The 26188-nt window shown below is 30.8% G+C and overlaps 1 protein-coding gene across 2 annotated transcripts in view; it reads left to right on the plus strand.

The window, feature by feature from the left end:
• Positions 1 to 26188, plus strand: part of LOC110024471 (ubiquitin thioesterase otubain-like) — a 55121-nt gene that overhangs the window by 10314 nt on the left and 18619 nt on the right. For both annotated transcript variants that reach the window (XM_020724458.1, XM_020724459.1), the window contains exons 2-7: positions 18484 to 18549; positions 18638 to 18721; positions 18817 to 18939; positions 19731 to 19783; positions 19942 to 19991; positions 20066 to 20166. In XM_020724458.1, coding sequence (XP_020580117.1) covers positions 18484 to 18549; positions 18638 to 18721; positions 18817 to 18939; positions 19731 to 19783; positions 19942 to 19991; positions 20066 to 20166 — 477 coding nt within the window. The remainder of the gene's footprint in view (positions 1 to 18483; positions 18550 to 18637; positions 18722 to 18816; positions 18940 to 19730; positions 19784 to 19941; positions 19992 to 20065; positions 20167 to 26188) is intronic.

Consider the following 26188-nt stretch of genomic DNA (forward strand, 5'->3'; position numbering starts at 1 on the left):
ATGTGTATTCACATACATATATATATGTTATAGACATACATATATATATATATATATACACATACATATATATATATGTATGTATACACATACATATTTATGTATGTGTATAGACATACATAAATATATATGTATGTGTATACATATATATTTATGTATGTGTATACATATATGTATGTATATACATACATATATGTAAGTGTATAACACATACATATATATATGTGTGTATAGACATACATATATATATATATGTATGTCTATACACACATATATATATGTATGTGTTATACACTTACATATATGTATGTATATACATACATATATGTAAGTGTATAACACATACATATATATATGTGTGTATAGACATACATATATATATGTATGTGTATACATCTCGTATTTTTATAAAAATACACATACACACACACACACACACACACACACACACATATATATATATATATTGAGTTTTATTTTAAAATAGTTTAATTAACTACAACGCTACAATGATTTAGAATCAATTAAAATTACTAGTTAAAAGTATAATAAAAATTTATTAAATTCTATTTAAATGAATTTTTTAATATAAATAACAAGATTTAAATCTCACCATATCCTTAACGTCATACGACTGTGTGATTAGAGTTGTTTGTGAATAGCTCGTTTTGACTCGATAAGCAAACAAACCAAACACAAATAATTTTTTTGAGCTCGATATATAAACGAGCTGAATATGAACAATTATATGTTTTAACAAGCCGAGTCTGGACTCACTCAAGTTCTGGTTGTTTACACCCCTAATGGCTGCATGCATCACTAGGGTTGTCAAAATGGTTTTTTGTTCGCGAACAACTCGTTTGGCTCTCTAAACAAACGAACCGAACACTGACAAACTTTGTGTTTGAAATATAAACGAGCCAAACACGAACAATGGTATTTCTTAACGAGCTGATACGAGCTGAGCCCAGGCTCGCTCGTGTTCAGCTCCTTAACGAGCTGAATACGAGCTGAGCCCAGGCTCGCTCGTGTTCAGCTCGTTTACACCCTAACAACAGTTTGTCTGGGGTGATAGGCTTTTAATTGACATCGGCTTGCAAAAAGCTACAGTCACATTTAGTGTATCGATATAGCAACACTCAAAACAATCTCATGACAGTATGATTGTGACCCTAGTCATCTGTTCGTGCTGTTTGACCCAAATGCTCCAAATGATGTTATTATATTATAGTCACAGCCGCAACCCTTATGTTTCCCAAAGACTTTCTACTCTTTGAGTTGTGAACCATACGAGTATATTTGATTGAAACAAAAGATTTCGTCAGCTAAGGTTGACTTAAATTTATCCCGTCAGACAAATATCCAACCATAAATCTATAACAATCTCTTGGACGACGCAATTCATGATTGCTGATAAGGATCTTTCGGTTATGTTGGGTCGATTATCTTCTTTAACTAAGTAGATCAGGGGCCACGACAACCCGTGACGACAAAACCATGTGATCTTGATCGAATTCGTCATCATTTCCCCCAACATTTGTGTTAAGCTCTTGATAATAAATTTTATAACTTAAATCTTAAGTCTGTTGTTACCATATGACGAATATTCAATGTTTAATGACTAGACTTAATTGAAAGTGCTTGCCTATCACAGGAGGGGTAATTAATCATAAGGGCTTGAGCCAATGGGAAGCCTCAAACCCCAAATAAAAAATCCTCATAAAATGAGGGCGAAATCTCTGGGTAATGCTTTATATACAATCCAATTGCCTTCTAAAAGTTTGATTCGGAATATCAAAACACAAGGATTCTTATCAAAAACAAGAGTCCGTAGCGTGAAATCTTTGGAGCCTACATCGGTAGTTTGATAAGAATTATTCTTATCAAGTTGATCTGCCAAGGTTTAGGGGAAAGATGCTTAGGAAACAAACTAGAGTTTATATAACCATGTGAAAACATATAGATTTTACCCTATTGTATTGAATTAAATTGAAAAGGCACTTACAAACTCAAGCCATGATTGTTTATTGGAAAACCTACTATTTCCCTCATAAAGTTCTCCATTTTCTTTTCGATTTTTCTCTGTAAGTACCTTTACTTCTTTATTGGATTTCCTCAAACAATAAGTCTGTCTCAATATTTCTTCCTGATTTTGTGAAACGGACTACCCGTAAATCTCTGCAGTCATGTGTTGAAACACAGGAAATCATGCCTGGATGGAAGCTACTATTTTTATTTGGATGAAGGGATCCAGTGCTTTCTGTAAGATTTTAGAGTATTAAAATTGTTTGGCCGCTATTTACCACAGCAGAAGCTGGTCCAGACATGAACATGCAGAAAATAGGAGAGTAAAACAACAAACAATTTTAAAGAAATTTATTTTTTCAAACTTTATTCTATCCAATGAAGTTGGCCATAAAATAACCTCCTAATTTGTCATTTATGGAAGTAGTTATAGAGATAACTATATTTACATCAAATTTTATCAAAAAAATATAATAATAATTGGAGATAGCTTGAATACCTCAAATTAAGCAATGAATCGTTAATTTAATTCATGATTCATGGGGCTAACTTGCACATTTCAATGAGAAGTTATTTGAGAAAGAAAACAACCTAACTTTTCTAAATTTTAGGGAATAATAATAATTTTTAGGAGTAGATAGTTATTTTTTCAATTTAAACTAGTGATTTGATTAATCCTCTTTCAACATATTCGTGTTTAACGAACCAAAAGAGGGTTGTTTGGACTGATTTCATTTAAAATTCCTCCTCTGAGCGGCTGATGACTCAAAGCATGTGATAAGTTGAAGAGTGCTGGTTGATCATGGCCCTTTTATTGGCATGTAAAACTTGAAGATAAGAGGTTTAGGAGATCTTAGTAACATATGAATTAGAGATTCTGTCCCTTTTAGATATACTTTTTTTCCTGCGGAGAGTAGTGTTTCTTTTCTTTGGTCATCCCAATGTCTCTTTTTCTTCTGTATCTACCATGAACTCCCAGGAGATGCACTTGGCATTATTGTTGGAGGAATTGGAATATTTGGAGTAGTAAATTGCCTTAGTGGTGGCATAATTCCTGTTTTGGGTGTTTAAGATTAGGGTGCTGCTATGCAAATTTTTTTAGTGGATACCACATTCTAATAAATATATTGTCTCTCATCCTAGTTAAGGCGATTAATCCGCTTCTTTTTGTAATATATAGCTTTTTTCATCCCATTCATAGGGATTCAACATACTATGTCAAAAATCATTTCAGCTGTAAACACCCAAGGGATCATAAACTGGAGTTCATACTGATATTCCAACACATAGTTGACACTACTGCTTATCTAACTCAGGATAAGATTGTGGACGCTTAAATATGGACAAAACCTATTTTATCACTAGAAGGAAATCAAGTTCTTGCTACTTTGAATGTCTGCAATTGTTTTGACCGCATTGTTTTTAACCAAGATTTTGAGCATAAGTTCATCTTTTGTTTTATGGAGGTTAGTAACTATCAGTAATATTGATGAATCTACTTGATGCAGCTTAACTGTATTACTATGCCTTTTTTTTGGTGTGAAAACAATGCAAAGAGCCCTTTTTTCTACTTTTTTTTGTGTGGCTTTTTTTCTAAATACAATTTCTGCCGACTTTCTTTTCAACAGACCATGATCTAACTTTGGTTGCACTTGCAGGATGGTCACTTTTTGGCCTCTTGTCACCTTTTGGCAGCCCTATTCTAGTTATAGCTTTGAGAAAACGTTTTTCTCTTTTGAGTAGCTTTTCTTCATTTCTATTGCTATATCCTTCAAACCGGTCTCTGTAATGGACTAAACTGGGAATAAACTTTATTCCTGTTTGATCTCTTTTTAAATCCCTATAATAAACTTTATCAAATTGGCTTTTTCTTGGATAATAATATTTAATGAAAAGGCATGCCACTTGATATTTGTAATACATTCATGGATTGATTGCTTGTATCTTTGTTGTAGTTGCTACCATGCGATCCATCTTTCTTCTTATTCGACGGGATATGAATGAGCTTTTAAAGTGCCTTGAATCCATCTCATACTTGATAAGTCATAATTCGTTATGTATCTTGATATGATATCAATTGAACCATAATATAATTATTAAAGGAAAAATAGGTTTCTAAGATCAACAAATTATCTGATTTGTCATCATCATCCATCATTTTATCAAAGGCAAATGGTTTCAATTTGCCATTCTCTCCTTTAAGAGAGGTGGGCGTCTAATTGGGAACTGATCTTTATTTGTTTGTGGAGCTTTTATTTGTTGTTAATATTCTTAAATAATAGAGGTCCTTAGTATAATTTGTGGAAATATCCCTTCCATTCATATGGTTAATGAACCTCTCCTTCTCCCCCTCTCCCTCTCTCCCTCTCTCTCTCCAGTGGTGGTCCCTAGCCACATTGCTATTATAGCAAAGAAATTAGTCATATGAATCAGAGCCTTATACAATTGTATCAATTTTGTAACAAATTCAATTGGTTTGGTTCTCTATAAGATTGTCGGTCACTTCTTTTTTCTCATCTATTTTGATTTATTCTTAATTTGTAGTATCTCTTGAAGATGTATATATACTTCCGTTTTTGTATAAAGAGAGTGATACAAATTCTTGAGAGTTTTCTCCATTGTTTTTTTTTTCACATGTTATCAGAGCGAGGTTAGGATTTTTCTCTAACCTTTATTTTTTTTCTTTTTGAGTTTTCTTTTCTATTCTCATTCCTTTTATTTGATTCTCCTTCTATTCACTATGTCAAGATTCTTTGACGTTCTTTTAAACGAGTTGACCATGATTAATGAATAAAATTAGACCAAGGGAGAGATCTAGAAATTTCAAGCATTTAATTGCTTGAAATGAAAAAAAATTATCTCTATTGGTCTTAAATTGGAAGATCTTTTTGAAAGAAATTAGAAAGATTCAAGACCTTGCAGATCTACATCCTGGTCGTAAAGACTCGATTTAAACTATGAAAAGATCTTAATTTCAGGGTCATGATATATTTGTGGAATATCATGCTACCAGAGATCAATGGATATTTTATATTCATCTCTATTATAAAAGAGATTTGGGATTCAATTAAACAATCCTACTTGAAAGTAAAATGTTGTATGCTCATTTACAAAATTAATATAGAGTTTAACACTATTAAACAAGGTAATCTTTCTATCCTTGAATGTTTTAATGCCATAAAAAGTTTAGTGCTTAGAGTTAGCTACTACTAAGATTTCAAGATGTCAGGTTGTGAGGATTTGGTTATCCCCAAATAATTTGTGGAGTGAGAGAATATGGAATTAATATAGAGTCAGAAGGATTCAATAGAGAGAAATTGATAAATTATGGAATTTTCTCAATTCTTTAGAGAAGTTATCAAAGATATTGCTCTCTTGCTTAACATGATACTATTTTTAATTCTTATATTTTTAGTGCCTCTATTGATTTTTTAATTTTATATTCATGAATGGGTTGGTGTAGCTTTAGCGGCAAATAAGATTTAAGAGAGACAATTTAGATGGTTTGGTCACATTAAACGTCTATTATCTGATGATCTGATTGGAGAGTAGTTGTTTTCGATTTGACTTATGAAAGACCTCGACATGTTGTATAAAAAATGATCTTAATTTATTAGAATTAAATGAAAATATGACACTCAGTAGGACACAATGGAGAAAATAATTCATGTAGCCAGCCCCACATAGTGGGATAAGGGCTTGTTGTTGTTGTTGCTTAGTTTTTTCTCTTTATGAATTTTTAGATTTCAGGGTTATTGATCACATTAGAAATCTTGTTGATATATTTCAAACTTAGAAAGTCTGCCTTAGATATAGAAAAATAAAAATGTGGATGGATATTAACCGTTGTTCTAAAACAAGAAAACATATCAAATTCTCTCAATTTAACCCTCAAAAATGTATTCTATGTTCCACACTTTGTAGGTATTCTTTTATCTACCCACAAATTTATGAAAAACTATAATTGCAATTTCATATTCTTTATTGATTAGTGTATTTTGTAGGATTTCACTATGTAAAATATGATTGAGCAAGTATGAAAAAAAGGATGGCTTATTCATTTTTTTGGATCGAGATTAGCTAGCATGCTCTTTTATCTCTTATACCACTGACATCATCTAGACACGCCATTTTAGAGGCACTGTATTTAAAAATCTTTAGTATATGTTCCATTCTCTTTTTATAAATACAAATATTAAAGATTTTCATTGTAAAATTTTTTGAAATTGATAAATAGCATTTTCTCTTTTCTGAACATAATTATAAATTCTTCAGTCATTTTGCGTTGATTCATTATGATATCTTGAAACCTTCTAAAATCACAAATTAACATATGTATATTTAATTAAACAATAATCCTATGGTAGAATTATACTTCCTATTTTCACTTCCATGGCAAAAAATAAACAACCAATAATTTTTTTTGGGCTGATTATGCATTTAATTATTTTAATCACATATTATAGTTATTCTTTCAAAAAGGAGAGTATTATCCATCATTCTTCTTATCTTGACACTGCCCAATAAAATAAAATGACATAAAGGAAAAAGTCATCACATTTTGGAGGTGATTTGGACAATTTTTCACAATCAAATACTAAAATAATAATTGGAGGAAGTTCTTCTAACAGTTACTTATTTAATCGATAGAATATATTCTAGAATGATTGGTTATAAAAGTTTTCTGAATTATTTGGTAGAGTTCTTTTCTGCAAAGTACTTCTCAAATATCTCTCCTAAGATTTTTGGATGCATTGTTATGTTCATATCCATCAACAATATGGAGGAAAAATTTATCAAAGAGCTCTTGAGTTTGTATTAATTGGATATTCTGCCATCTAAAAGGGGTACAAGTGTTTCATCTATCGACAAAAAAATTTCTTACTTCATTAGGTGCTACTTTTGATAGAACTCATTGCTTATCTACTCAAATTTAACTTCAAGGAGAGAATTTTCAATTTGAAGATAAATTGGATAATATTTTTTATTTTGGTATTCTTGAAACCCAAAGCTCTTTAAATTCAATTCTTATATCATCTATACACTCACGCCTATATAGGAAGGAACTTGCCTGGCTAGATTCTCCACCAAGTCTAGGACTCGAAGCTATTACTAGGTAACATTGATTATCCCATTATTACTCATTTATATCTTATATTCTAGGATATCTTCTTTCATAAATTTTGTCCTTCTCATAAAACATTTTTAACATTAACACCAAGTTCATTTTCATTCCACAAACTTTTTTTAAGACACTTGAAAACTGAAACGGGAAGGAAGCCATGAGAGTAGAGTTGAATCTCTTAAAACAAAATCATATATAGGAGATGGTTGGATTAGCAAAAGGAAATAAGTTAGTAGGATGCAAATGAATATTCACAGTCAACTACAGTTGGAAAGACTGAAAATATATCAGATAAGATTAGTAGAAAAATGGTATACTCGATCATATCGGATTGAGATCAATTTTTATTTTGTTTTGGTTGCAAAGATGAATATTATTTGCAGTCTTCCATCTCGATCAATTAATCATGGTAACTTACGCAAGAATATGATATAAAAAAAACTTTGTACATAGGGATGCCGAAGAATAGATCTATGTGGATCTACCACGAGGATTTGATAAAAATAATCATGTATATAGATTAAAAAAGGCCGTATATGGACTAAAATAATCATCGAGAGCTTTGTATAATAGATTTACAAAGGATTATAGAAGAAGCTAGATACAAATAAAGACAAACAAACTATATTGTCTTTATAAATTATTTTTATAATGGTAAAATCTTAATTCTTAATGTATATGTTGACGATATGATTGTTACATAAGATAATCAAATAGAAACTCTTGGGGAAAAAAAATCTTGTTGAATAATTCGAAAGCAAACAATGAAAACTGAAATAGTTTTTTAGAATAAAAGTATTTCAATTTAAATAAGGTTTATATCTTTACCAACATAAATATGTTATGGACATACATACTAAAAGATACTATGATGACAAAGTGCAACCCGTCTAAAACTAGAATTGAACTAGGATAAAATTGGATTTTGATTAAGGAATTGATATATATATATATATATAATATTTGTAAGAAAATTAATCTACTTATCATATAGTCGTTTTGATATTGCATTTACAGAAGTCTAATTATTCAATTCATGCACAAACTAAAAAAAATTATACCTTTAAACTATTTATAGAATTTTAGATATCTTAATCAAGCTCAAGAAAAAGAATTTTATACAAAAAAAAATGATGCTTTATAATTGAAGGACACAGATGCATAATATCTAGATCACCACTGAATAGAAGTCTATTTTTGGATATTATGCATTTTTAGAAGAAAATCTCGTAACTATGAGAAGCAAGAAATAACTTGTGATTTTAAGATCAAACGCTAAAGTCAAATTCAAAACCACTGCCTATGGGATCTTTGAGCTTTCAATGGATCAAAATTATATTAGAGGATTTATAAATCAAATTGAAATAGTCTGAAAATAAACTATGATAATAAATTGACCATCAATATCATACAATCCAGTGAAACATGATAGTACAAGTAAGCTGAGGTTAGTAAACACTTCATAAAAGAGAATTTAGAAGGTTGCCTAATTTGCACTTAATTTGCAGTTAATATGCATCTGCAGTGAATCGATTTACTGATATATTTACCAAAAGTTTTCGCAGCCCAATATTCAAAAACAAAATTGGTATGATAGATTTCTACCCTTCAATTTGAGAGTAAGTGTTAAATTTCTTCCCCTCCCTCTCTCTCATAGGGGGCTCAATCACTCTCCAATCATTGCAAAGCACTTATGGCACATGTATCAAACCATTCTATAATCAGATAAATTTTTCTATGGCCCTCAGATTACAATCTTGTGCTTCCTTGTAGGATTGTTGACCACTTATCTTCCCCCCGTTTTGATATTGCATTTACAGAAGTCTAGTTATTCAATTCATGCACAAACTTAAAAAATTATACCTTTAAACAATTTATAGAATTTTTAGATATCTTAATCAAGCTCAAGAAAAAGAATTTTATACCAAAAAAAAATGATGCTTTATTATTGAAGGATACACAGATGCAAAATATCTAAATCACCATTGAATAGAAGTCTATTTCTGGATATTATGCATTTTTAGAAGAAAATCTCGTAACTATGAGAAGCAAAAAATAACTTGTGATTTTAAGATCAAGCGCTAAAGTCAAATTCAAAACCACTGCCTATGGGATCTTTGAGCTTTCAATGGATCAAAATTATATTAGAGGATTTATAAATCAAATTGAAATAGTCTGAAAATAAACTATGATAATAAATTGACCATCAATATCACACAATCCAGTGAAACATGATAGTATCAAGTAAGCTAAGGTTAATAAACACTACATAAAAGAGAATTTAGAAGGTTGCCTAATTTGCACTTAATTTGCAGTTAATATGCATCTGCAGTGAATCGATTTACTGATATATTTACCAAAAGTTTTCGCAGCCCAATATTCAAAAACAATATTGGTATGATAGATTTCTACCCTTCAATTTGAGAGTAAGTGTTAAATTTCTTCCCCTCCCTCTCTCTCGTAGGGGGGCTCAATCACTCTCCAATCATTGCAAAGCACTTAGGGCACATGTATCAAACCATTGTATAATCAGATAAATTTTTCTATGGCCCTCAGATTACAATCTTGTGCTTCCTTGTAGGATTGTTGACCACTTATCTTCCCCCCGTTTTGATATTGCATTTACAGAAGTCTAGTTATTCAATTCATGCACAAACTTAAAAAATTATACCTTTAAACAATTTATAGAATTTTTAGATATCTTAATCAAGCTCAAGAAAAAGAATTTTATACCAAAAAAAAATGATGCTTTATTATTGAAGGATACACAGATGCAAAATATCTAAATCACCACTGAATAGAAGTCTATTTCTGGATATTATGCATTTTTAGAAGAAAATCTCGTAACTATGAGAAGCAAAAAATAACTTGTGATTTTAAGATCAAGCGCTAAAGTCAAATTCAAAACCACTGCCTATGGGATCTTTGAGCTTTCAATGGATCAAAATTATATTAGAGGATTTATAAATCAAATTGAAATAGTCTGAAAATAAACTATGATAATAAATTGACCATCAATATCACACAATCCAGTGAAACATGATAGTATCAAGTAAGCTAAGGTTAATAAACACTACATAAAAGAGAATTTAGAAGGTTGCCTAATTTGCACTTAATTTGCAGTTAATATGCATCTGCAGTGAATCGATTTACTGATATATTTACCAAAAGTTTTCGCAGCCCAATATTCAAAAACAATATTGGTATGATAGATTTCTACCCTTCAATTTGAGAGTAAGTGTTAAATTTCTTCCCCTCCCTCTCTCTCGTAGGGGGGCTCAATCACTCTCCAATCATTGCAAAGCACTTAGGGCACATGTATCAAACCATTGTATAATCAGATAAATTTTTCTATGGCCCTCAGATTACAATCTTGTGCTTCCTTGTAGGATTGTTGACCACTTATCTTCCCCCCATTTTTGATTTATTCCTTTTTTGTAATGTTTCGTGAATATTCACATTTATCTCCCCTTTTATATCGAACAAAAAATGATAAAACGTTCTAACTGCTTTTTCAGTTTTTTTTTTCATGATCTATTGTTGCATGCATCTAACTCATTTGTGTTATCGTAATTTCCAATACTCTTTCAATTTTAAGACATTCTATGATTAGTCTCTAAAAAATTGTTTTCCTCTTGCTTGATGATTGGTTTGAATCCTCTGTAGCTTCTTGATTGTTTATGTTATTGTTTTTATGAAGGAAAACAACTCTATTTCTTATCATCACTTGAAAACATATGCGACATATTTTTATACACTCTAATATCTATAGTTTAGGAATATCTCTAACAGTTGAAAGATCCGACAATTAGATCTCCTCTAATTTGTTACTAATATAGAAAATACATTTATTAAATTTACGTTAATCAAGCTATATATAATTTTGCTTCATAGTATACATTGCTTCTTAAAATACAACTATTAGATTTATTATTTTCAATAACACTTCCTCTCAAAGTAGAGCATATATATTTATCATTCCCAGCTGATTCCATTAAGGACCTTTTATAATGATGCCCCCTAGTTGTTCTCCTGTCTTTACATGAGCTGTAGAAATTAAATTTTGTTAAATCTTTTAACGACTAAATGACAATCTATCTTAATGTGCTTAGTTCGTTCATGTAAGGCAGAGTTTGAAGCGATATGAATTGCAATTTGGTTATTACACTACAACTTTGCTAGAACTGTCATCTTAAAGTTCATATCGATCAAGAATTGGGAGATCCACATCAATTTACTCGAAGCTTGTGCTATTTCTTGATACTCAGGTTTTGGATTGGATCGTGACACCATTTTATTTCTTACTCTTCCATGAGACTAAATTATCACTAACAAACACAATATCATTAATGGATCTCCGATTAATTTTGGAACTTGCCCAATTTACATTAGAGAAATATTCAATATTTCTATGCTCTTTGCTGTAACATAGTATCTGTTCCAAAGCTGGCCAATGATGGACTAGGAGCGAAGACCTGAACTAATTTATAATGCTAACTGAATAAGCAATGTCAATGCAAGTAACTATGTGTTGGTTTAATTTCGCACTTTCTAGATCATTCAGAATCATTAAAAGGCTCTCCATCTTTAGTAATTTGATGATTAGGAAGTGTTGGGCTAGTGCATGGTTTGACCATTAATTTTTTTGTTTTTGTTAATAAATCCAAATATACTTTCGTTGAGATTGAAAGATTCCCTTCTTGCTCGTTGATGTCTCAATCGCAAAAAAGAATTTCAAGGAACTAAAACCTTTAATGTTGAAGATTTTGAAGAAATGATTTCAATAATAATATTCCCTGCATTTCAATTCGAGTAATAATAATAGTATCAACGTAAAACACCAATAGAATAATCACATAAGTAAATTGCTTTTGTAATAAAATATGATTACTTTTTTTTTCTGCGTCCCAAACTCTTCTTCTGCTTGGCTAAATATTTTGAGCCATGCCCGAGAATTTTGCTTTAATCTATGTAATGATTTTCGAAGACAACATATTTTCTTAGACTTCCCATGAGCAACAAATCCAGGAGATTACTCCATGTATGCTTCTAAATGATCATCATGTAGAAAGACATTATTTACATCAAGTTGGTGCGGAAGCCAATTATTCGTTGCTGCCAAAGATAGAAATGGGCGAACCAAAAGTCAACTTAGCTAACGAAGAGAACTAATCTGAGTAGTAAATCACATAAATTTGAGCATAGCTCTTAGCAACCAACCGAACTTTGAAACGAGCTATAGATCCATCAAAGAAACATAAACTATAAAGACCCACTTAAAACCAACAACCTTCTTGCCAAAATGTAGTTGAACTAGTTCTAGAGCACTATTTTCAATTCAAGCATTCATTTCATCAATAATTACTACCCACCATCCATAATGGGAAAGGGCTTGCTGAACATATTTCGGGATCTCAACATAGCCAAGAGAAGAAATAAGAGTAAGAAGTAGAAGATAATTAGGTATAGTTAACAAAAGAGAAAATGGGATAAACGCATTGAAGTTTATCTTTTTGAAGGATAATAGGTAAATCAAGGCCACTGAGAGGAGGATTTAGTGAAGAAGTTGATATTAGTGTAGACACGTTGACGTTTATCTCAGGGGGATGAGAACTTCTAAAGTAAACATTAGTGATAGGTGGTCTAGGCTAAGACACTTGTAATGGAGGTGAAGCTGGTGCAAAATTTGAACGAATATGTGATAGATTAAAATCCCATCAAAATCATGTGAGGATTTAGACAATAATGTGTCACCAAAGAATAGAGTTTGTTCATGAAAGTTGTCATTAGAGGAAGTTATGTATCTGTTTAAGAGTACAAAAATATTGGTACTCTTTTTGCAAATGAGTCCTAAAAAGACATGCCTTAATGACTTAGGGTTCAATTTAGAAACCTATGGATATGTATAATGAACAAAAAAAGTAAACCCAATTATACATGGTTAAATGGGAAATAAGAGTTAGTTGGAAATAAAATTTGGTAGAGTATCTGGTTCTGAAAAATAATAGAAGACATTTGATTGATTAAAAAATATGCAGTATAAAGTGCATCAACCTAGAACTGTGGGTAAATTAATTTGAAATAAACTTTAGTTATCTCAAGAAGATTTCTTTTTTTCTTTCAGCTGTTCCATTTTGGGATCGAGTATTGACACAATATGACTGGTGAAACATCACTTTTTGTGTCATGTATGTTTGAAAAGGTGATGAAAAATATTCTTTGGTATTGAAATTTCTTAGATTTTTAATTGAAAAATTGAATTGAGTTTGAAATTCAACATAGAAGGATTGAAAATGTGATAGTAACTCAATACGAGTTTTCATAAAGTAAAGTCAAGTCATATGAGAGAAATCATTCACAAAGGTGATAAAATATAGAAATCCATTAGATAAAACAAATTAAGGTCCACAAACATCATATTGAACTAACTTAAAACTATGACCAACTCTGTTATTAACTCTTGAAACATAAGAGAAATTATGGTGTTTAGTAAATTGATGCTGCTCACAATCTAAAGATGATAATTGTTGAAACTGAGAGTATAAATATTTTAGCATTGATAGTGATGGATACTGTAATAGACATGGACATCAAAGGAAGATAAGGTGCTCGAGCAGGCTATGTGTCGAGATCGTTCGTTATCCAAAATGTATATGCCCCCGACTCGTCTTTTCCCAATAATCTACTTTGTCATTAGATTTTGAAAAGGCAATGATTAGGGAAAAATAAGCTACAAAAATTAAGAGGATGTGCAATTTTGTTAAAAAATACTAGATTGAAAGAGAACTGAGGTAAATTAAAGACAAAATTTAAATATAGTGTAAGTGTAACATTGATGGTGCTAAAACAAAGAACACTAGAGGTAGATCCATCTCCTAAGGTGATGGAATAAATATGTTTATTAAAAGTGAAAGAGTTTTGGATTACTTGTCATGTGATATGTAGCATCAAAATCAATGATCCATTACATGGAAGAGGAAAGAAGACAAAGTAATACTGCTACCTAACTCAGTAAAGGCAATGATAGGGGGATCTTTCTTAGTTTTTTTTTTGAAATTAGTTGATCTGAGCATTTTCATCTGCAAAATTGAGAGTGATTGAGATGCCTAATTGGTAGTGACCATGTGAGTTGACTGTGATCTAGAATCATTTTGATTCTCTTTGAACAACTTTTGGCATTTTCTCTTTGTATGACTAGGTTCATGGCAATAATAGCAAACTACCCTCGAGCCTTGATTTCTAGAATTCGAAGTTTCACTTTTATAATTGCCCTGAGATTGAGGTTTGCCAATGTTTGTATTTTTCTGGTTATCAAGAGCATTAGGTTGTTGTATGGATGAAACCTAAGAACTCAGGCTAGTACACAACGTTTTAGTAGAGGATTCCTTCAATGTAGTAGCTCCGGGGTTTGATATGATCTGTGATTTGACACCTTTTATTGAGAGTTGAGGCTAGCTAGAGAACTCATAATAGTCATTTGGTTTTTTTGAGCATGCTGAATCTAAACATCAGGAATGAAGGGCAATAGTCTATTCAATTCCTCAAAAACATGTTTAAAGTGCATGTGATAACCATCAAGTGATTGTTCTTTTTTAGCTCTATAGAACCCCTTACTTACATCAGAGATTCTTTTGATATTTTTCTCTCAGGAAACACAAATATCAATTCTTCAATCACATCTTTCACGTAATCACAATAAGTAATATGTCCAGATTGATTAGATTCAATAGAATTTTTTACTAGTATCTAAAGTTGGGCAAGAATAATTCAAATCAATCCTTATTGGGGTTATCAAATCGGTGAATCTCTTGAGAATCACTTCTCATGTAAAGTTTCACAATTTTATTTGATATTATTTAACCTTTCATCGGTAATTTTAGCCACTAATAAAACCAAGCTTATAACATGTTTTTTTCATTAATGATGACTATCACTAAATATTCAAAGTGAGTGAGTCAACTAATTCCATTGATGCTGTGATTTTGTTTTTTTTTTTCGGTTAAACCAATAATCTGAACCTTTTCGGATGGACTCCTCAACTTGCGGCATGGACAAGAAGAATGCCTCATTGAACATTTCGATGATCGTCAAAGAAAAATAAACTCGATAAATGACGCCACAAGAGATGACCACTCGCGATGGACGACCATTCTCAAGTTGTGAACGACGTCGTAGGATAAAGCCAAACCACGAGATGACGTCGACGTTAAGGTATTTGAAGGTGACGATCAACTGCGGGCGTTTGGGAAGTCACAATCGCTTGTGGAAAGTGACGATTGGCTGAAGTGATGATTGCTCGAGTAAAAGTGAATAGTTTTTGGGGAACGATGCCAATACGATTAATCCCATTATTCATCAAATTGTTTGCTTTTGACGTACATATGAAAGAATCGAACCATGTAGATAGAGCTGCACTTGCGTGCTGGGAAAGAAGTCGAATTGAAGAACAGACTAGCGAGCCGTGCGAGGCTTTGATACCATGTCAAGGAAAATAATTCTATTTCTTATTATCGGTTGAAAACATATGTTAATTATTTATATACACTCTAATCTCTAGAGTTTATGAATATCTGTAATAAAGGAAAAATTTTGGAAATAGATCATCTCTAATTATGTTACCTAATATAGAAAATACATTTATTAGAGTTTCTATAATCAAGCTACCTATAATTAAACTTCCTAATTTATAACTATTAGATTTATTATTTTCCATAACAATTTTTACTATTCTAAGGCCTCCCAGCATTCTTTTGGCTTTGATAGTAATAATGATTTGTAATCCAAATTAGATAGGTTTTTTATTGATGTTTTTCCAAGTGGATTTGGATAATGTCCTTGTTGTCATATAATGTGCCACAAACATGTTACTAACTGAGGTTGGGGGTAAACTTTTTAATGTAACTATGCAAGTCAAATAGAATGTCACAAGATTTATCTCATATTTTTCTTCTAAGAGTATATTCTACGGTTTAAGAGTAAGTAAACAATGAAATAAATTATAATTCACACAACTATGTGGGGGAGAAAACAATATGGAGACTTGATGCTACATTATTGAATTAATAAAGATTATCACACTCAAGACAAGGTTTTTGATTAAAAACCTTTTATCTCTCTGCATCAAAATGCTCTTTTACTTTTCATTAGTTTTTCATTGAATTCTCTCTAAATATTGGTCTAATTTCATTGTTTATTTCTTATATTGTAAATGGGATATTTGTTGTAAACACACAACCTTACATTTAAACGCGATAAACTGATACTCGTGGGATGTTTACAGACCTATGATTTGGATTGAGGGATTTGTTCTTAATTTTCGATTTTGGGCAAATGATTGAATTTGCTCGTAGTAGAAGCTGAACCCTTATTGGTCTTCGAGAGAACAAACAAAAATGACAAGGTAAAAAAAAAAAAAAAATGTCGGCTTTCAGACGAAAATAGGATTTTTTTTAAATAAAGATTTTATTTAATTCACTATGTTGTTCATTTAACGGTCTCCTAGTTCCCTATTAATGAAAATACAATATGGATAACTAGATTTAAATCAAAATTTATCCAACATAGATAAGTGCGCATGGAAATAGCTTATACCCCCAAAATCAAGCAGGGGCATAATTTATGGAACTAACATTCACAATTAAAGCTAGAAAATACACAATAAAAAAATTAATTACATTTTCCTAAATTTTAGGGACTTCCACTCATTTTTCGAAATGAATAATTATTGCTCAAATGTAAGCAAGAGATTCTAATAATACCCTTGCAATAATTTTTTTTATAGCTTGGGCTGCTTTGGCTGATTTTATCAATCTCAAATTCTTCATCTTCTAAATTGTTGCCTCAAAAATTATGGTCAAGTCAAAGAGTTTTGGTCAGTCTTATCTCTTAGGTCCAATTGGCTGTTCTTAAAGTGTTAAAACACTCTAGGATGTTCTAGAGTTTTAGGAAATGTTGAAATATCATTAAGGCCTATATAACAAACATAAGGGATTGTGGAAATCAAATGATGTCGATATAATTCTAGATTCGTCTCTTATGAGTTCTAAAACCTCAAACTCTTGTGATTGGGATTGACAGGATTTATGATGTAGGAACTCTTAGGACCTAGAATTTCTAATATTGATCTACCATGTAATGTAGATCAAATCCAGTGAGCGCACAAAGCTTGAAGAATAATTTATTGATTGAAACCACTATTGACCATCCTCCATGAAAAATAAAGAATGATGGAAATTAATTTGGACAAAAAAATTATTGTTTACTAGAAATTTTCAATTATGCTATGATTCATGTGAGCTGCAAGCGTGATTTAAAGTTCATGTAATAGGCAGAAATCCAAATTGCCTAAAATCTTATTAAAGATTGTCTATTTTCAACCAATCACTAAAAAACGTAGGAGAAGTGGGAAGTAAAGAATGAAGGAAAATAAGCCACTAGAAACATAAGCCTCAGCCATAGAGTTATTCAAGTCTCACACTTGTTCAAGGATCAAAATTCAAAATTAGATGAGAAGAAGGACCTCAACATCCATCGTAAGAATTTTGTTTGTCATAGTGATTCCGAATTCCCATATTTTAGATGAATAAATAGCAAATAACTGTTAAATTCCCAACAGGTATTAATATATTGCTTAAAATTACTATTGATTATTAACAAATTTAATGACAGACTAAAATAATCTTATTAAACTTATCAAATCTAAAATTTATAAAAAAGTTTAAACATCCCTAACAAAAGAAAATTCAGAATTTATGACAGCATCACTCTTTTTTTGTTTAAGTGGCCTCCCAATTGTACATGTAAGTTATATATCTCATATCTCTCAAGATTGGTGGGTTACTAATTTTTCCACAGCTTGTTGGCCAAAGTGGAATCTCCATCTGTGCGATTTGGCATTTTTCAGCTTGTGAAAGATTGTCTAGAAGTGCAATATGATTTAACATAGGCTACTTATAAGTTCAAAATTGGCTTTTCTGATCATAGTTAAATTTCAGAAAGCTTGAAATTTTGGAAGTTGTTGGTAAAAACGTTATTAGTTTTTAGTATCTTTATGTTTTATTTTTAAGGCATCCATTTGAAAATTTTACTTAACTTTTAAGCTTTCTCCATCTCTATTACAAGTAAGATTTATCAATGTATTGTAAATGGGGTTATAAGAGAGGTCAACTATTTGAAAGTTTTCTAAATTTTGCCAACTCTTTGTTCCTTAAAAACTTATGAACTTCTATGCGCATACTCTGTTGCATCTTTGTTATGTATATTAAAAGCCGCCTCAGCACTACTACAGTTTCCATAATTACTCTTTATAATGGTAGAGTTGGTTTGTCTTGCAGGAGCCGCTTTCTGCCTTAGCAGCTGAGTTTGAGTCAGGCAGCCCCATCCTCAAGGAGAAAATCAGGGTTGGATGAATTATTAACTCTTTTGGGATTAATTTATACGGAGACTTTTTCTTTTTCCATTTTTACAATGACATTATTTCTCATGCAGATACTTGCTGAGCAATATACAGCTCTAAGGCGAACACGGGGAGATGGAAACTGTCTCTATAGAAGTTTTATGCTTGCTTATCTGGTACTTCTGGTTGAAATTTTCTCTACTGGTCTTTTTATCAGTATTATTGGATTTGCATTTTTGAAGTTAATGAGAAAATCTTTTGAGGTTTCTAGGAACACATTCTAGAAACACAAGATGTTACTGAGGCTGAGCGAATTACTGGAAAGGTTGAACAATGCAAGAACACTTTGCAGAGCCTTGGCTACACAGAATTTACATATGAGGATTTCTTTAGTGTAAGTTGATTAAAAACTCGTGTAGATAGATAGATAGACAGATATATCCTATTTCTCGGGTTCGAATCCATTTGGGTCGAATTAGCATATATAATTTACTTCTGTCATGGTTGTACAAAACTAGCCAACGGCTTGATTCACCAACACAAAAAGGTATATCGGAGTGAATAGTTCTTGTAGAAGTTGGAGAGTATTAGTTTTCATCTCCTATGCAGATGTATGCCTGTAGATGAGGCTAGAGATAGCTTTTTTGCTTGTTATTGACATTGATTTTTTTTTCCATGATGGGGTCTCTTTTGCATATGCTTTTCTTGCACATTAAATAGCATGCCTATAGAGATTACATGGTGTGCACTTCTGTCATTTATTTATTTAGTCTCATATAATTCCTCATACCAACTTAAGTCTGAACATTTTGTTTTTTTTCTATGAAACAAACTTGCACCACATGCATGCTCATGGAGCTTTTTAATATTTATTTCTCATTCTTTTGAGTCGTATTGTTGGCGCCTTACAACTTTTAAAACTAAAAAGTAGCCGGACTATAATCGATGTGATTCAAATAGAACCTTGTTTTTGTTTTTAGTCGGTACTATCTGATTATTCATATCCAGCTTTGTGGAGTGATGGAAACCTGCACTGGCTTATCAAACATTCTTTGGGTCCAACCGCCTGTTTTTTAGTCTTGATGCCCTTTAACTCTTTCTTGATGTTCATTTCAATAAATAATAGAGTTACACTGCGGAGTTTCTTGCTGTTCGCTGACTTTTGGCAGTTTATTTGATTTCTAGATATTCATGGAACAACTGGAAAATGTACTGCCGGGTAAAGGACCTTCCATAAGGTATAAATCATTAGCGAATTCTCGTTGGTGTACTTTAGTTGAATAATTGTTAAAGTTTTTTTTCTATACATCAATGCTCTGTGAAATTTTTTCTATACCAAGCGTTTGTTTAATGGTTTTGCTTATCAAGGGAGTGGGTGTGGTCATTTGTGTTTTAGCATCGAGGAGCTTTTGTCAAGGTGCCGGGATCAGTTTGTCTCTGACTATGGTAAGGGAATGTTTGCTCTTTTCTCTCTTCTTGCATTTATTTCTTCAAAATTCCTAATGATATTTGTATGTTAGTTGTAATGTTCCTTAGATTTGTCACTTCTGGGGAAATTCGTAAACGAGCAGAATTTTTCGAGCCATTTATTGCTGGTTTGACAAATACAAGTGTCGATCAGGTCAGTTGTGCTTTTACCAAATTGATATCTATGATACCTTTTTTTTGCCCATCTGAAATTAACTTGAATGTAGAATTATAACTAGATGATTGGTTTTTATTGTGGATTTGGAAATGCTCTGCGCAGACAAGGTTCCATGGGAAATTTAAATTATTTAATAACAAAAACATGTGAACCTGCGCTATCTTATTGGTGTCTTAATTGCATTGAGGGGGTTGGTTCCTTTTAAAATTAAAACAAACTCTTACAACTCAGGATATCACAAGTAACACCAGGTAGGGTAGGTTAAAGTTAGGTTTTAGTTTAAACTATATTAGTAGAGTTAACTACTTCAATGACACATATATTTCAAAGGATTGCAAACTAATATGTAATTACATCCTAAATTCCAATGAAGAAGATAAATTACCAATTTGTGAAATTAACCACCGAAGGATTGCAGTGACTACCAAGTTGTTGGTGATCCAATCACCCATTTAATATGTAGATCGGTGTAAACAAGGAATTGATGACGTTGGTCTTTATTGTTAGTGAAGAGCTAGATAATCTTGTGGCTTGTTCTAATGTCAAATTTTTGTAGTGTGTATGCTCTTTTTTGTAGTTATTTTGGAAGCATGGTTGAAGGGTTGGAAGGTTAGGTTTGTAGGTTGCTTGGGATATTGTTGTACTAGGTTATGCTAGGTGGCCAAGAGGCATACCATGGTGGACAATTATTTTGTTGGAGTTTAGGAAATGGAAGGGTATATTTCTTTAGGGAAGTGGGGCTTGCCTGAGAGCCCTTGAATGCGTTAAGGTTTTGGCTTGTGTGATGAGAGAGTTGAGGTTATGTGGAAATCTTTGGAGTTAATATAGGCTTATAATTTTGGTGGAAACTTTCAACGCTTATTAAGATTTCTTAGGTGTTGATGGAGGTTGAAGGTTTTGATAGAAACTAGATTTTTTTTTTCCATTTTTTATGGCAGATGCAGGGATAGTTATAAAGGATAGCTTGGGTTGGTATTTGAGAGGAGAATAAGGTACGTTGTTTGTCACCAATAGAATTGAAGGTACAGAGGAGCCGCTAACCCATCAGACATATTAGTGGGGCAAGTTCAATTGGAAAATCAAGCTGATAAGAAAGTCCATCATAGATAACATTGAGGTCCAAAAAATACCATGATGATAAGGATTTAAATAATAACTCCTAAAGCTACAAAATTATAAAATTTGTATTTAATTGGATACCCTGATGAGTGGAGGAAATTGCTTTTTGAATTTTGTGAGGAGCATTGAATTGGGGAGAGAATTATCCATAAGTTTTGAATAAAGGGATTAAGCCTTGGATTGTGGAGAGAGCCCAATAACAACAAGAATTTTAAAAAGGGTCAATAATGCCACATCCAAATCATCTTACAAGTGAAACTTCGTGGAGAAATGGAATTAATTATCTAAATCACCTTTCAATTGAAATTTCTTGGAATAATGGAATTAAATAATTGTATGGCTTATATAAGGTTGTGGAACTTGTGGTGAGACTTGGCCTATGCATCACTTAAAGTTATGTATTCTCAACCTAACTAAATGAGCTTAAGTTAGGATAAACGGATTGTGGTTTAGGCACTTAGAATTTACTCACAAGCTAGATTGGAATAATGATTTAAGCTTTTAGATGAAGTGGACATATCTCAATGAGCTTAACCAAGAAAAGGTAATTAAGGTTATGATGATTTTGATTTGACTCAATTGAAAAACTGAATTTGGATAATGATGTATGTTTTGGTCACCTATAATCAGCACTTTTGAGTGCAATTGAGATAAAAATTTAGGTTCGGTAATTAAGACCCTTTATTATGAGCTAAATTGAGATTGAGTACTTTGGTCTTAATGACTTAGATTCAAAATTCATGATCCAAACCTTGCTTTGTGAACTAACTGAGATAAAGATTTAGGTTTTGACGAGCTCAACCAAACTCAATAGGAGATTTAAATTGGGATAATGGAGTTTTATAAACCAAAACTAAATTCCATAAGTGAGCTATACTAGAAAAAGTTTTGGTCCCAGATTCAACTTTTAGAGCTAAACATAATGATTAAGGATTTAAGTTCTAATGGCTCAGATCTAGCTCCATAGAAATGAATAATTGTGATAAGGATTTACTTTAATTTTGTTCTGATATGAGGAACCTCTTGAAAGAAGCATAGCAATGATTCACTTGGAGCTAATCAGATCTTCAATCATAATTCTATAAGTTGGAATGTTCTCTTAGTTCGACCAAAGGCATGCTGAAACTCTTTGATTCAGGTCATATGAATTTATTGAATTGAACAGGCAAGAGGACTAATGTTTACATTGGACAGTTAAGCTAGGAATCTCCTTGCATTTAGTTCAAATTATTGGAGCTTGTAAAACTGGCATTTTTCTATTTTTCAGCAACTTAAGCTTCTAGTAAATTAGAGTTGTTGAAACTTTCATGTCATACATCTTGCATTATGCCCATAGGTGTTGTTGATGGCCTTGACCACTCTGAGAGGCTTGATGAGTTGGGTGTTTTCTTTGATTTGTTTGTAGTCTTATTAAATCAATTAGGATTTTCTACCATAAAATACGCCTATTTGCCCTCTTCTTGAGCCCGTCATTAACATTTCTCATTCGGCAAACGACCTTTTTGGTATCAGAGCCTATCCATTTAAAATTAATTTTAAATTTAACCTTAGGATTTAATTTAGAATTAATTTTAAATGCACGGAAGCGTGGTGGGTTTAGACATTAGACTTAGATTATTACTCTGATAAAGTTTTAAATTTAAAATGGAAAGTAAAGAGCATGGTAATCATCTTTTTGAATTAGGAAAATGTAGCATGACTAAGCAATGTATTTATTGTACTTATTATCCAGATCAACATCATAGATATAGGTGTCAGTTATGCCTAATAGAACTATGTCATTTATGTTTAAAGAAACATCATAATCTTGATCATAGAGATTTTATAAAACCAAAAGAAGAGATATAGATGTACCACTAAAAAAACTAGAAAAGATAGAATTCAAATTAGAAAAAAATAATCTTAATATTGAAAAGATACTTTTTAGATTAGAAAAGTTAGAAGATAAAGATAAGGATCATGATATGAAAATGCAAAAGATAGAACATAAGATGAAAAAATTAAAATAAAAAATGAAAGAATATGATTCGGAAGAAAAAATAAGAAAATATTCTAGATCTGAAAGAGAAAAAAAGTACAAAAAAGACAAGAAAAATCAATTTTTGAAAAAGGCAGCTCGGAAAAAAGCGATAAAAAGAAAAAGTTAGAAAGAACTATAAGAAATGAATTAAAAGAAAAAAAGTGAAAAAAGGCAAGAAAAATCAGTTTTCAAAAAAGATAGTTCTGAAGAAAGCACAAAAAAAAAAAGATTAGACAGATCACCAAGAAAAGAATCAAAGGACAGTGCTAAGAAACATGAATTATTAAATTCTGAAAAAGAAGCATCTAGTACTGAAAAAAGAAAGAAAAGAGTTGACAAGACTTGTGAAATAGAATCAATCTCTGAAAAAAACAAGTTCTGAAGAAGAAATAAAAAAGAGAAGAATAGCTAGAGAATCAATATTTAATAAAATTAGTTCGGAAGATGAGAATATTCAAAGAGATCAGACATAGAAAGAAATACTGATTTAGAAGATAAAAAACAATACAATGAAATAAATAAGATAGATTTTACACAAACAAAGACTGCATTTACAGATTATTATTCGTTTCATCCTATTTTAATACAGTCCATGCTATATTAATTTTGGAAGACAAATCACAATTAACGGTTCAGACTATAATAGATAGTGAGAGTACGACATCAGTAATAACACAAAATTTAATACCAAGTAGTTTTAAAAATTATCATCCTACGAATACAACTTCTTACATAGTGGGAGATCAAATATTAAAATTTAACAAATGCTTAATGAATAATCAGATTAAATTTTTTATTGATCATACAATTATAGAGTTATCTGAGAAGTATAGTTTACCAAAAGTATTAGTACATGAGGCAAAAAATAGGAAGTTTATTTTGGGTCTTAATTTTATGCTAAGTTTAGAAGGATAGATAAACATAACCAAAGACTACTTAACAATTAGTAAAAGAACCTCAATAATTACATAATTACTACCAATAAACATAGTAGTTATGTTTTAAAAAATAGAGAAAAATCTAAAAATAATTTAGATTTAAACCCTGAAGTTCTGAATATCTAAATTATTGTTATAAACAAGATAAAACATTTACTTATCAAATACCCAAACAATTAGAAAAAATATTTCAATTAGCTGAAGAGATCCAAATAATAGCAGAGAATCCCTTGAAACATTGGGAAAGAAATAAAGAATTAACAAATATACCAATTATAAATAAAGATTTAGTAATTAGAACAAAAGAATTAGTATATAGTCATTTAGATAAATTTTTTTTTTAAAATACAAATAAAAGAATTAAAACACTTAAGGTTAATTAGGAATTTAAATTCAGAACATAGATCTGCAGCATTCATGGTAAGAAATCATGCTGAAATTCTAAGAGGAAAAACTAAGATAGTTATAAATTATAAAAGATTAAATGATAATACTGAGGATGATTGATATAAAATACCTGATAAAGACATGTTAATAAATTTGATACAAGATAAAAAATATTTTAGTAAATTTGATTGTAAATCAGAATTTTGACAGATTAAATTAGATGAAAATTCTATAAAATATACTGCATTTACCACACCCTTAGGACATTATGAATGGATTATTATGCCTTTTGGATTAAAAAGTGCTCCTAGCATATTTTAAATAAAAATGGATAATATATTTAAACATTTAGATTACGTGCTGATATATTGATGATATTTTTGTAACATCACATACCTTAAAAAAATATTATAAACCTGTAGAGGAAGTATTAAGATTATGTATTGAAATGAAATTATATTATCAAAAAAGAATATATAGAATTCTTAGGACAAAAAATAGGAAAAAGAACATTAGAATTATAAGATCATTTTTCAAAAAAGATACTAGCATTTCAGATAAAATAAAAGATACAAAAGAATTACAAAATTTTTTAGGACATTTAAATTATGTTAGACCATATATAAAAGACTTAGGAAAAATAATTAAATCACTATACAAAAAGACCTCTTCAATTGGTGAAAATTATTTTAATATAGAAGATGTAAAAATTATATAAAAAATAAAAGAACAAGTTAAAAATTTACCAAAAATTAAAATTACCATTAGAAAAAAAATATAAAGTTATAGTAGTAGACACCTCTGAAAATGGATGGGGTGCAAAATTAAGAGTAAAATCATATGAAGAAGCTTATTTAAATACTGAACAATTATGCAGATATGCCTCTGGTAGCTTTAGACAATTACCTTCAAGCATGACTTCTCTAGATTATGAAATATTAGAAGTAATTAATGCACTTAATTCTTTTAGATTATTTTTACAGAAAAGATTTACAATAAGAACTGATTGTGAAGCTATAACACATTTTTATAAAAATAAAAATGAAAGAAAAATATATAGTAAAAGATAGATTAATTTTGTAACTACTATAGAAGGAAATAGATATAATGTTAGCTTTGAACATATTAAATGAAAAAATAATTTTTTATCTGATTTCCTTTCTAGAGCAATAAAAGATGAAGATTTAAAGTATTTAGATTTTAAACCTCCATAAATTTTATATTAATCATATAAGTTTTATTTTTCTTGCAGGATAGAGCAAAAAATGATTAAATTTGGTCATCTAAAACTACTAAATAGGCATGAAATAAATCTACAATTTAAACATAAAAATCAATTACCAAAACCATTAAATCTCTTTCAAAATACTATTTTAGATAACTTATGGTGTAATAAAAGTAATACATCTATGATGGTTCATACTTTAAATTCCGAGAACAGAGATCCGTATTCCGAAAACAGAGATCCGTATTCCGAAAACAGAGATCTAAATTTTAAGAAAAAATTAAAAACCCATGAAGAAAATTACAGATT

The sequence above is a fragment of the Phalaenopsis equestris genome, unplaced genomic scaffold, assembly GCF_001263595.1.
Source record: "Phalaenopsis equestris unplaced genomic scaffold, ASM126359v1 Scaffold000257, whole genome shotgun sequence".
In the NCBI taxonomy this organism is placed as follows: Eukaryota; Viridiplantae; Streptophyta; class Magnoliopsida; order Asparagales; family Orchidaceae; genus Phalaenopsis; species Phalaenopsis equestris.